We start from the raw sequence: 13,393 nt of genomic DNA, 5'->3' as shown, positions 1-13,393 counted from the left end.
CATGACAGACAGTGACTTACATGTCTTTATGTATGGAAGACTTCCCAAAAAGAAAACAAAGATAAAAACTTTGCCTAATTTACTAGACTAGGTGTTTTCATTAAGAGCCACGTTCATCTAAATACACCTTTATCTGAAATAACTCCATTTAATTAAATACTATTTTAAAAAGTATTTATACCATTTTTGTTAGGTTTAATTTTCTGCTCACCATGGACAGCCTGAGAGACCTAATTGCAAAGACCCCCAGGACCCTATTACGAGTTGCTGTTGTGTATGTAACTGAGGCAACAGTAAAATAGAGCACACTCGGCACCTTGAAAAAAAGATTTTTAAAAGTATATGAATTGGAGAGGCCCAGTTTCATGATTTATCCCTACAGCCCTCATCTCTACTTTCCTTAAACCCAACTTGCCTCCTCATTCCTGTGACTTTACTACCTCTTCCCTGCAGCATACAATACACCATGTCAGTTACAGGCTGATATAGCCAAGTGCTGGGTCTCTGGTTTAGACACAGTGTCTGTTTGTGTGTCTTCAGATCCAGAGATGCCCCTTGAGGTTTCCAAATAGTGCTAGGTAGGCATATGTCGGAGTGGTAAATTATGTCTCTGACATAGCCAGGACATCATTTCTTCAAATATTTGATCACTTCTTCAAGATCCTGCCCTTGTTCAGGGGTGAAGTCCCAGACCGTCAGAAGTAACAACCCTTGTAGGTGTCTGTCCATACTTCCCTTGCTACCCACACTCACACTGCCTTGAGACATACCCCCTTTTGATGTTCCTGAATAGCTGATTAACCCTGGGAAAAGGGGGAAACATATTCTTGAAACATATTACTAGGAATATTTTAGTTACCAAAGGACGCTCAAGATACTGTAGAGTTTTTTGTAAAAAGGGAGAAAATACCTACCCCACAGAAAAAGAAGGGGAAGGTGCCATTCTTTGTTTCATCCACCAATTTGTTCTTGGAGGAGAAAAGGGAAAATGTTTAATTGATGATTGTCTTTGTGAGATGGTTCCCGACAAACAGGGAGAGCAACAATGCAGGCCCCAAATACCAGATTAGGCTCAAGGCCAAGGCTTTTACCAGAGTTCTCTCAGGCAAAACACAACCAAACAATACACTGCACAGCAAATGGAAGAAGTCAAATCCAGCCTTTAATCAGCTCTTGAATTTGATGTACAGCAAAAAAATAGGGAGTATGGCAGTGATTAGATAAACCAATGCTGTGAACAAGTAAATCAACACTGCGACCAGCAACTGTTAAACAGATAATAATTATCAGTTTCCTCTAACATGCTGTGGTCAAATCTGCTATCTCAAACCCTTCAAGCCTGACCCTGGGTGCCAAAAAGGACTGTTGCGGTTTAACTTCACCCAGCTGCTCACTCACTCCTCCACAATGGGAGAGGGGACAGAATCAGAAGGGTAAAAGTGAGAAAATCTGTCGGTTAAAATAGACAGTTTAATATGTAAAAAAACCTGAAAGAAAACCAAGAAAAATAAATGATGCAAAACCCCTTCAACTGCTTTCCACCAGCTGACCAATACTCAGCCAGCCCCTGAGCAACTGTTGCTCTGGAAAACATTCTCCATAGTTTTTATTGCTGAGCATGACATGATATAGTCTGTGATAATCTTGTGGTCAGTTGGGTCACCTGTCCTGGCTGTGCCCTCTCCCATCTCCCTGTGCATCCCCAGTCTGCTCACTGGCATGGCAGTGTGAAAAGCAAAAAAGGCCTTGATTCTGTGCAAGTGCTGCTCAGCAACAGCTAAAACATCCCTGTGTTATCAACACTGTTTGCAGCACAAGTTCAAAACACAGCCCCATACTCGCTACTGTGAAGAAAAATCAACCCTATTCCCAAACCAGCAGAGCCCAAGTCCTTATAAATAAATTAACCCATACTGGATACTTAACTTACATGTTACAGAAGTAACAACAAAGATGGGAAACTGGTACAGAAGGAATTATTCATGAGGTAAAACCCCACAATTATATTCTTAGTAGATATAAAACGAAAACAGTGGAGGGTGTGTTCTCTCATATAAATGCATGACATTAGATTAAGTCTATACACATTTTGTTTAGAGAGTTGAACACGTTAATCATTAATACAACCCTATGTAAACCTACAGCAGTATTTCTCAACTACAGTTTGCTTTTTTTCATAGGCTAACTTTCAGCAAGTAAGCAAAATGGCTACACATATATTTAGATGTATATATACACACACATACATGCATATTCAATTCTGAATACATCCTACATTTATAGGTTGGTTGGCAGACACAACTCCATCAAATTGATGTCTCAGTTCCAAAAGTATTGTACAGCTGTAGGAAATTGTCAGTTTTTCTCCCAGGGAAAAGTGGAAAAAGTTAGAAAAAGGGAAGTAATTGAAAGAAGACATCATGATGTACACAATTTCTGTTAATACATGGATATAGAAATCTTCCTGAATGGCAAAGCAACTTCAGAGGATATATTCTAATAATGAAAAACCTTTTGAGGTAGGTGTTACTACACTGATTTCCACAAATGAACAAAAGTGTAAAGCACAGAGGGCAGAGGGGAAGAAATGGATCTGCTTTTTAACCCAGTGTTATGAGTTCACTGTCTAGAAGTCTTTATCTCTGATTTTTTCCTTTTCAAGGAAGAAAATTTTAAACAGAAATTTTGCTTCAGAAACATAATTGGGAAAAACAGTGTTATTCAGCATTTCATTGCCAGGATGAACTGTTTTGGGAAAACCTTTGATGAGTAACAGCAACATATGTGATTCATGCTACACTACAGAAAATGACAGGAACCTTATGTCATAAGGAAAAGATAATTTCTACTGTCATGTTTTAGAAAACTTCCTAAAAAAGTTTTGAAGACTTCTTAATATTAACTGTCCTGAAGAGTAACAACCTGTAGGTAGAGTAACATCCTGCTTGTGTCAAATGTGATGGACTCCAGACTGATGTTTCAACTAATAAGCTAAATTCCTTTTACTGGCAAGGAGTATGAAATAAACCCTAGACAAGTCTGCATCTCATATCAAACTCAAGTTGCAAAAAGCCTTTTTTTTGATCAAGCTTTCATATTTCCCAAATGTCAGGGATAAATCTAAAATAAAAACAGTACACAGTGAGAAAAGTAACTACCTTTTCCCTTTTAATATAGATGTAGTACAGAATGTTTAATTACAGCAGGACAGTGCTTCCAGTTAAATAAAATTAAAAACCTTTATTTTCCCCAAATATAAAATTACTAAATTAATGTTTTAAAAGAATATGGAAAAAGCTTTAAATTATACCACCATTTACCACAGTAACCATGATTACCAATTACATACTCCATTGCTTTGGCAAAATTTTTTTTTCTTTTAATAACTGCATATAAACCTAACATAGCAAAGACTGTATACATCTTTATATTGCACTTATTTATATACAGGAATAAATGAACTGTAAAGTCTCCATATACTTGGAATGAGCAGATTTTCAAAATAAACTTGAAAGCAGAATGGTAAGAGCTGGTATGAATATTAAAAAAATGATTAGAAATGTAATACATTTATGTACAGACTGTACGGACTGTATTAACAAACAATATGTACATAACAGTTTACTACTATTGATACTGTAGTATAATTCAGTGTTCATTAATACAGACCTTTGGTTGTATTTAGTTGTTTAGTAAGATCCAAGCTCGTATACCTCCAAATGCAACAAGGTATAAAATAAAGCACAACAATTTGCCAAATGGTACAAAAACTACTATTGTCAGTTCCATTAAACCCCAAAAACTAGTGTCTCTGTCTAGCCCCAAAATAGTTCTTGTACTTGAAATCTCTATGTGCCATACACAAAAAGAACACCTGAATGTTACATATCTGCAAAATTACATCCCACAACACTTTTTTGTAATGTGCAATTAATTTTAATAATACTTTCTAATGAAAAACAGAAGCTGACGTCAACTTTATAATTTTCCAACACGCACTTCTGCAATGACATTGTGAACAATTTTAAATTTTACCAGCAAGATTAAAAAATGTACGTGTGCCTCCCTTACTCTAAAAGACTATTACCAGTAACTGCTATTTGCTAAGTGTGCTCAAACATTCATGTGAATTATGCAGCTTGCACGTGCCCAACATTTAGCTTCAAGATCATCCTGAGTTCACACACAATGAATCAAATCCACAAACGTTAAAAGAAACCAACGTACTTTCCTTTACAAAACTATCATGCAACTGAAGAGGAACTGGGCATCCCATGAACTGTTGTGCTTGTTGGGGTTCCACTTATGGCATTGAAAATGTGTAGCGAGTTAGGCATGACACTGGCCTTTTCTTCAACAGGAGTAATCTTAAAATGAAAAACAGGTATTTATCAAAATGGTACAAAATAACACAGGCATTTATAAAACAGCTAACCAAGTTCATGCTGTGCTGCTTATCAACTCAACCTCCCAGTACTTTCTCAATTGCATAGAACTTTTTAAGGCTGGTTACTCTTTTCAGCCACCCTCTACTAGACTTAGGGCAGTAGTTATTTCTCCAATTTAGGTCTCACACTGTCCTCTGTGGAGGATGCTTAGATAGCTCCTCTCGTTCTTCCTGTTAACTTTCAAAAGGAGGTTCACAGTGACAACAAGCTTTAGAGGTATGATTTGAGCATGTCTTTCTTATGAAAAGCTATCAAAGCACCAAAAACCTTCCATGCTTAACAGCTTAAAAATTATTGATGCTAAGATTAGACATATTGTAAAAAAAAAAAAGGAATTATGTAAAGATTAGACAACTTAGAAAATAGAAGTAGAGAAAACTAATTACCATCCCATCTGATCATATTGGTAAGCAAGAGAGAAGAAAAAAAAGAAAAATGTGTTAAGATTCTTTTATATATATAACAAATTTTTTTGCAGTTGTTAAAATACCCAGTGTTGCAATACAGCTAATAGTTTATTCAGTAACATTAGAAAAAACACCATGCAAAGCTATTTTTACCAGAACAGCAATAGGTAGGCACATAAAGGTGACATTTTTAAAGATTTCAGTGAAAGAGACTTCAGGGGAGTTAGCAGTCTAATTAAAAAAAAACAAAACAACAAAAAACCCAACCAAACCAAACCACCACCAACGCTGCACGTTTTGATAATTTACAACTAATTACAACATTTGTATAAAAATAACATGGTGGTAGGCTATTAGTACACATTACTGCAGTCAGTGATGTACTTTGATATTCTGCTCACACTATCATATATATCAGCTGTTTGCCTAAAAGTAAACAAAGAGAAGGGGCAATGTAATTTGCTCCTTAAGTTTCAGACATCAAGTGCTTTTTCTTATTGTCAGTCTTTGGAAACTCACATGCTTTAGCATTTTTTAAACATACAAATCTTGCACTGAGTTCAAAGTATTTTTCTTGTGTACAAATTGTCATTATATTCCTTCACTTTTTCCTATGCCAGGGGAATACTAATCTTGCATTTATCATCAAATTACTTGAGCAAAACACTTGCCTCTCTCTTCCAAAGGGGTATTCTCTACAGTTAATTCTTTCATGTACCTTGTTCATCTTAATCAGGTTTCCAATCAGTTATCCTCCTTTCCAAAACCCTCCTCTACTTTCTTCTTTTCAATAAATATATTCAACAAATATAGCCAAACCATCCCATTACTGTCAGCTAAGCAATTTCTTTTTCTGTTCCATGGATCTTTCAAAACTGTTTTCTGAAAGATACTGTTTTTTAAGAAAAAAAAAACCTCAACCACACAACTTCTGGAAAAATGGTATCACTTCTATAAACTTTGTTCCACAATATTCTTTATCCTTGATGGTTGAAAAGAGTTAGTTTTGTTGTAAGCTCTTCTCTGTGATAGGAGAAGGGAAATAAAGCCTATGTGCTTGCCATATTCACGTGCTTCACCATAATTACAACATATCACAGAGCTACTCATAGCACAGTATCTGAGAAAACCACATCAGGAAATCATGGAGAGCAAGAATGTACGGGAAGTGAACTTTACACAAGCAACACATTTCTGAACAGAAAAATGTTGCCACAGAGGTTTTGGACACCACCTAAGCAAGGCTAGAATAAAGGCAAATCTCTCTTAGATAAGCCTACAGGTGAGCTGTTACACCACCAAGCTCACCAGTTTTCTGAGCAAGTATTTCTTGGATAATAATAGAGTAATTGAGAGATGTAAAAAAAATAGTAAATGGATAAAGTCATTGCACATCTAAAGGATGCAATCCTGAAAAAAAAGGTTGAATATTACCAGTGTTTGAAGATCAGATAGACTGAATGCTTCAGGTAGGTCTCAAGTTTGATTTTTCCTGTACAATTTGATGTCTGAATAAAGCCTACAGGTTTTTTGTCCGGACAAGAGAAACTGAGAGCTCCTACTTGTATCAACTGGTTGTGCAGACTAGAAGTTCTCAGACTGAGGATAGTTTCTATTACAGTCATACATCTAAGGAAGTCTCATAGACCTGTGTATTTGAAAGGTAAAATATTATAAGAAAACACATTTATTTCTTGTGGGCCAGAAACCCTGGGGGGTTAAGAACTATGAAGCTCTATGGCTCTGATAAAACGTTATACAGGTAACAGTAGATAGGAAAAAAAAACCTGAAGTGATGAAAATGATGAGCAAAAATGTCAAGAAGGCAGGGATCAAGCGTGAAACTGCAGCCCTTCTTCTCCTGGAAATAGTATCTTTGTCTTTGAAGTCAGGCAACCAGATGCAAGGTCCTACATCTCACTCCACAAGAGTTCTGGTTTTCCTTCTCCCATATGTCTATCTTGTCAGCAGCGGACTTCCCTCAAGAAAATGTATTGAAATTCCTCCTGAAAAATGCTTAGCTCTGTTGCAAAAGTAACTTTTTATCTCCAAAATCTAATGAAAATGGGCTAGCTTTCAGATCAAATCCCCCTACAATTACCTGTATGCTTACAGGAAATAAAAGCTAAAATTAGCTTATTGGGTCACTGAATAGAGACCTCTGTAACCACATGTACAAAGTATAAATGATATATATTAATTTAATTAAATTTGTTTTATGTTTACTGTAGTCTTCCTTGCCTACAAAAAAACAGGCTGGTGCCAAGAAAATTCACATAAAAACAATTAGGGTCCACAATTTCATGACATGCTTATACTCCTATAGAAAGAAAAAAGCATTACATACATACATAAAGCATTAAACACATTTTCCCTATTGTTTTCACACTACAGTTACATTCTGAATGACGGTATGTATAATTTAATTTTAGCACATACTTGTTCATGCATTATTTCAGAAAGCTCTTTTGCCATTTCTCTGTAGTTGGCCTTCATTTCTTCTTGGTATTCCAACTGGTCTTCCTTTATAAGTCGTTCATTTACACCCAGAGCATGGCCACAGGCTTCAACAAATTGCCTGAATTAGAGAAAATAAAGAAGTTCTCAATCAGAAACCTAAAATATTGATTTAAAATGTCAGCTTTAAGTATGTTTTTAATGCAATCAGAACATATAAAAGTTAAAAGTTTTAAAAATATTCTTATGGCATGACTCTAGAATAAAAAGTAAATGTTTTCTTGCCTCTTCCTTAGTCCCCCCAAAAAGCAAACCCACCACACCATACCTAAAAACTTCCTTTAGTAGCTTTACTTTGTTGTCTGGATATCTTTTGGTGTTTGTATCATCTAAGAAAGCTCTTGCATATGCTAATGGACCAGCATTGACCTAAAAAGAACAAGGATTAAAAAAGTCAGTTATCTGACACTGTCTCAGCAATAACCGGTACTGCATGTGTCAAACGGATTTGATTTTCTTATGAGAAAACATTGATTTAAAAAAAGCTGGACTTAGAAAACAAGAAAATTGCTGGAGTTAAAACATAAGAGCAGGAGAGGTTTCTCCAGGAACCAGTAAGAACCTGTCCTGGCACAAAGAAACCATGTCCATGATGTGGCAAAGTAACTGCAAATATTGCCAATCTGTCATCTTTGCATACGAAATTAGGGTGTGAAAATGAGCTAAATCTACCACTTTTTGGTCTGTTTATCTATTGAAAACAATTTTCCAAGCCGAAAATTCCGCAATAATTCGAAGACATTTAATTGTGCTCTTATGACAGCCACACGAAAAGTGGATCTAGTGACTTCTTAGTCATCCCTATTATTCCTTTATATTAGTATAAAGAGCCCCTCCCTGTTCATCCCAAACACCAGCCTGGCAACTTGCTGATTCTGGAATCTGGGTTTGTTTTCTTTCTCGTTTCTGTTCAACATGAAAACTGTTCATTTCAGTTCATTTCAACTGTGTTTACAGCTCTGTTGATTTGAATCAGTTAAAAATAACAGAGCAGCACTTCCATTCTTGCATTATGAAGATCCTTACCACACAGATTTGTACATGCTAGAACTGTTACATGTACCCTATTTTTGTGAATCTGATGGTTTCTTTATACATTCAGTTCTCGCTTTCCTTAGGCAAAAAGAAATGTTGCATAGTGAGATTTTCTACTACTAACTTCCTCCTGTATTTTGTCACTCTCTCTTCATCTCCATAGAGATCTCAACACAATGCTGGACCTACTGTGGGCAGACCTCCAGCTTGGCAAAATATGCTCATTCATCCTCCTATTGATTCACTATTTTGTTGTAGTTTCAGCTTTACACTGAAACCTGGTGGGGCTCAGACTGCAATAGACTCCAGAGATGAATCTTAATCTTCATTCCAGAGATGAATCTTTCATGTAACTGTCTACAATCAGTGTTTATATAAAATACTTCTCTTGCTTTTTCTATTCAGGAAATAACTCCAAACCATGAGCATATTTCTAATTTAGGACATTCTTGAACATACAGAAAAGGAACTAGCTATAAAATGCTACTTCTATAATTTTTCAGGGACAGAAGCAAATGAAATAGCTGCATGACAAAGGTCTTACCTGAACACTGACACTCCCCTGTAGCTTCAGCTGCAATTTGATCATATCCACTTCAGCTGAAGAGCAAAGCTGCCTGAGTTCTGCAACTTTTTTACTCATTTCGTCAATGGCTACTTCAATTGGGTTCAGATCAGTGTGGTGCTGGTACATTACTGGAATGCGCTTTTTCACATATGGGAAACAATGTATAGCTATGGACAGAAACAAGTTTACTACAGTTAGGAAAAGGTTTTTGAATAAGGTGTGTTTTGAGACAATCTTATGCTAAAATCTCATTTTCATGTAATTAGTTGCCCAATTGATTAACTTCTATGATTAGAAATACTACCAAATGTACAGGGAAACAAAACACTGAAAATGTAAATATGCACAGCTTTACACCTACCACAGGAAAGAAAGATCACTGTCACTACTGCTACTAATAACCACAAAGAAATAAACCACTGGAATGTAATTCATATGAGAACTGTAAAGAGAATTGCTTGTCCTTCACATATCACAAAGAAGAGAAGAATCCAAAATAATAGCAAAGCTGTACTATTTCCTCACAAGTACTGGCCATTTACAGCTAACATTATAGTCACTTATTTTTGCAACTACATAAATACAGAAACACTTAACAGAGACAAAACACAAAATAGTCTTTTTCTAAGAACAAGATTCACAATTCTTGAAGCTTAAGGAAAAAAAGATAGTGATTTTGAGGATTCTCCATTGAAGAAACCAATCTAAAAAACCCAGCTAAAAATACGAAAAATATGAAAAGGGTTTACCTGACAGCAATAGAGGACTTAATTAAGTGAAATGGAAACCCCCAAACAGAACAGAATTTGACCAAATTCTTCCATCAAAGCATTCCATTCAACAATTACCTGTCAAAATAGTCCGTCGTTTACACTGTTCTTCTACTCCTCCTTGTCTTTTCCCAGCTTGAGTAAAAGGCATCTCAAACATAAAGCGACGAATGTTATGAGTCCTTTCAAAATCCGTTTTTCTTTCTTGCAACTCTTTTTCTTCAAAGTATGGAATTACATGTGTAACTTGAATATATGCGTATTTTGAATCTAAATCCTTAGGATTTACCTTAAAAACAGGACCAAAAAAGAAAATCAAATAGCTACATTGTGAATAAAGTGAATTAATAGGAGTCACACAACTTTCAGAAATCAAATTTCGTCTCTCAGTCTTTAAATTACTGAAAACGTAGGAAATCTTCATGCCTTCACAGGGGTTTCCTGCATTCAGTTTTTAACTATTAGGAAGACAAGACAACTAGATGTATCAACATATTGTGGATTTTTTTGCTGGTTTTGGTTTGTTTATTGTGTTTTGTTGTTTTTAATCACTTGCGAACATTAAACCCAGCCCGTGCATTAAGTCCTCCTTTCGTTTTTAAAGTTCCAAAATTGAAATGCCCACCCTTGCTGCACTTTCAGGCCACGAGGCACAGGAATTTTTTATTTTACTGAGAGAATAAGCAGCAAAAGAGCCAGGAAATGAAAATAAGAGAAAATAATGCCTGAGTGGTGTTCCCCAGGGGTCTGTGTTGAGTCCAGTCCTGTTTAACATCTTTATTGATGATTTAGATGAGGGGATTGAGTCCATCATCAGCAAATTTGCTGATGACACCAAGTTGGGAGGGAGTGTCGACCTGCTGGAAGGCAGGAGGGCTCTGCAGAGGGATCTGGATAGACTCGAGAGATGGGCTGATTCCAATGGGATGAAGTTCAATAAGGCCAAGTGCCGGGTCCTGCACTTTGGCCACAACAACCCCCTGCAGCGCTACAGGCTGGGCACAGAGTGGCTGGAAAGCAGCCAGGCAGAAAGGGACCTTGGAGTACTAATTGACAGGAAGCTCAACATGAGCCAACAGTGTGCCCAGGGGGCCAAGAAGGCCAATGGGATCCTGGCCTGTATCAAAAATAGTGTGGCCAGCAGGACCAGGGAAGTGATCCTTCCCCTGTACTCTGCATTGGTGAGGCCACACCTTGAGTATTGTGTTCAGTTCTGGGCCCCTCAGTTCAGAAAGGATACTGAGGTGCTGGAGCGGATTCAGAGAAGAGCTACAAGGCTGGTGAAGGGACTGGAGCATAAGTCCTGTGGGCAGAGGCTGAGGGAGCTGGGGGTGTTTAGCCTGGAGAAGAGGAGGCTCAGAGGTGACCTCATCACTGTCTAGAACTACCTGAAGGGAAGTTCTAGCCAGGCTGGGGTTGGTCTCTTCTCCCAGGCACTCAGCAACAGGACAAGGGGGCATGGGCTTAAGCTCTGCCAGGGGAAATTGAAGTTGGAGATCAGAAAAAAATTCTTTCCAGAGAGAGTAATCAGGCATTGGAATGGCCTGCCCAGAGAAGTGGTGGATTCCCCATCCCTGGAGATTTTTAAACTGAGATTGGATGTGGCACTGAGTGCCATGATCTGGTAAAGGGACAGGAGCTGGACCAAGGGTTGGACTTGATGATCTCGGAGGTCTTTTCCAACCCAATGGATTCTATGATTCTATGGTTAGACTGAGGACAAAATCACCCTAAAGTCTGAGGCTGAGATGTAGAAAAGGGAAAAATTTCCAAAGAACAACTATGCATGAATGGGCAAGAAATACAGCTAAAGTTAACACAGAAGATGATCATAATCCAAATTTGTTCTAATATACAATTACTGTCTTGAGAGGCAACACTAAAGAAATTAAGCTTTTGGTTGCTCTTTTAAAAGGGAAACTTAGTAGGAGGTAATACTTTTGTGATGCTTTTCAAAGAGTAGAGTTTTTAGACTGATATTCCTCTGTGTTAAATGAGCAACAGACAGTGATGCCACAGCATTTCAAGTGAATTAGTGTGAGTAATATATTACATTTTTTAGAGAGAATAAAGATCATACTTTGCCAGAATCCTGAATCATTTTGACATTTTCAGATCCAAATTTGTCAGAGTAGAGTTTTTGGAGTCTTTGAGAAATTTCTGAAAGAGGCGTGAGTTTAGGCTCTTTATAGATATATTCCTTTCCATCTTCATCCTCAAAGAAACCCTGTAAACAATGAAGTAATGAAAATCTTGGGGAAAAAACATATAAGGCAATGATTAAGATGGACATAATGAGTGTGGTTCAAAGGAAATATAAACATTTAACATCGCTATTCAAGCAAATGTAAATAAAAAGAAATTAAAATCTAAGAAAAAAGGTTTCCTAAGAGAATAAAAAACAACAGAAAAATGTAATTTTATACTACAACGTAAGTGGAAGATAATGGAAACACAGAGTTTAAATTTTACAAGTTTGTTGCAATCTTATGGTGTGGCAAGCCTTTGAGATACGTTTCCTTCACTTTTATTCAAAAGTGAACTTGCAGCACTGTTTCACTCACCAAAACAGAATTCTTGCCCAACAGGACTACCTGATTCATAAATGAGTATTCTGGCAAGAGTTTACATTAAAAAAATTTCCTTATGTGGTAACAAAAAATTAATTCCAGAAAATTAAATTTAATGATCCAAAGATCTTAGTTTTATGTTGTATTATATTGATAAATATTTCTTTTTTTTATTACAGAAGGTTTTAAACCTGTAACTAAATGCACAATAGAGTACATGGAAAGTGAAACAGGTCATTGGTTTAAAACAAGCCATGTCTGAGTTCATGTTTGAAACCAGAAAATAAATATTTTTGTCATAAATGCAACAGACAAAATAGAAAAGCACAACATATCATGTATAAACACAGGCTAGATTGACAAAAATACCCACACCAAACTAAGGTGAAATGCAGTAGTTTTTACTGCATTGCTTGCTTTGTAAGCGGTTACTGTAATTACCTCAACATCTGTCTCACTGTCTGTAAACTGGTATTGCTATAAAGTTATAAAAGACAACAGAATACATGTAAAGTTATACTGCTCAGAGTATTTTACAATTCTCCATGCTCAGCTGAACAATTAAGCAACTGGGCTCTATGCATGTCGAAAAGTGTATTACTCAATACTGCGTGATACCGTACGGATACAGAGGCATTCTAGACATAGAGGAGAGGACGTGAAGCTGTCCCATACACAGCCAGAACTTCGGACCCAAGCATGCAATACTGATGCAGAGAGAAGAGTGATCTGCTCTCTAAATGGAACCTGATGTTATTTTCTGAATTGCAATGGCTATTAATGCATACCGATCTAAGAAGCAGCCTTGCAAACCACACTGTAGCACTACAGACATTAAGTCGATGCATTGCTAAGAACTGACATTATAGAAAACTTACCGCTGCCTTAAGGTAGTAAATAAAAGAAGAGAAAGGAAAAAAGGCAAAACATTTACTGAGGAAAAGAATAAGAATTTTACTGGAATTGATAATTGTTTTAAAAAACATTATTGATGCCGTTTAGTTATTTCCGACAGAACACATTTCTTGTGCTTTTTATGTCATGGTATCAGTACAGGTGATGAAATAATATACCTTGT

At 36.7% G+C, this 13,393-nt stretch overlaps 1 protein-coding gene across 3 annotated transcripts in view; it reads right to left on the bottom strand.

Moving 5' to 3' along the window:
- Window positions 1–3,145: 3,145 nt before the first annotated feature.
- Window positions 3,146–13,393, bottom strand: part of DOCK9 (dedicator of cytokinesis 9) — a 71,033-nt gene continuing 60,785 nt past the window's right edge. For all 3 annotated transcript variants that reach the window (XM_071549014.1, XM_071549021.1, XM_071549031.1), the window contains exons 44-49: window positions 11,826–11,972; window positions 9,824–10,034; window positions 8,952–9,142; window positions 7,641–7,741; window positions 7,295–7,433; window positions 3,146–4,367 (exon numbers count right to left, since the gene is read on the bottom strand). In XM_071549014.1, coding sequence (XP_071405115.1) covers window positions 4,245–4,367; window positions 7,295–7,433; window positions 7,641–7,741; window positions 8,952–9,142; window positions 9,824–10,034; window positions 11,826–11,972 — 912 coding nt within the window. In that variant the 3' untranslated portion in view covers window positions 3,146–4,244. The remainder of the gene's footprint in view (window positions 4,368–7,294; window positions 7,434–7,640; window positions 7,742–8,951; window positions 9,143–9,823; window positions 10,035–11,825; window positions 11,973–13,393) is intronic.

The sequence above is a fragment of the Pithys albifrons genome, chromosome 1, assembly GCF_047495875.1.
Source record: "Pithys albifrons albifrons isolate INPA30051 chromosome 1, PitAlb_v1, whole genome shotgun sequence".
Taxonomy (NCBI): domain Eukaryota; kingdom Metazoa; phylum Chordata; class Aves; order Passeriformes; family Thamnophilidae; genus Pithys; species Pithys albifrons.
This window is presented reverse-complemented; position numbering and strand designations above follow the sequence as displayed.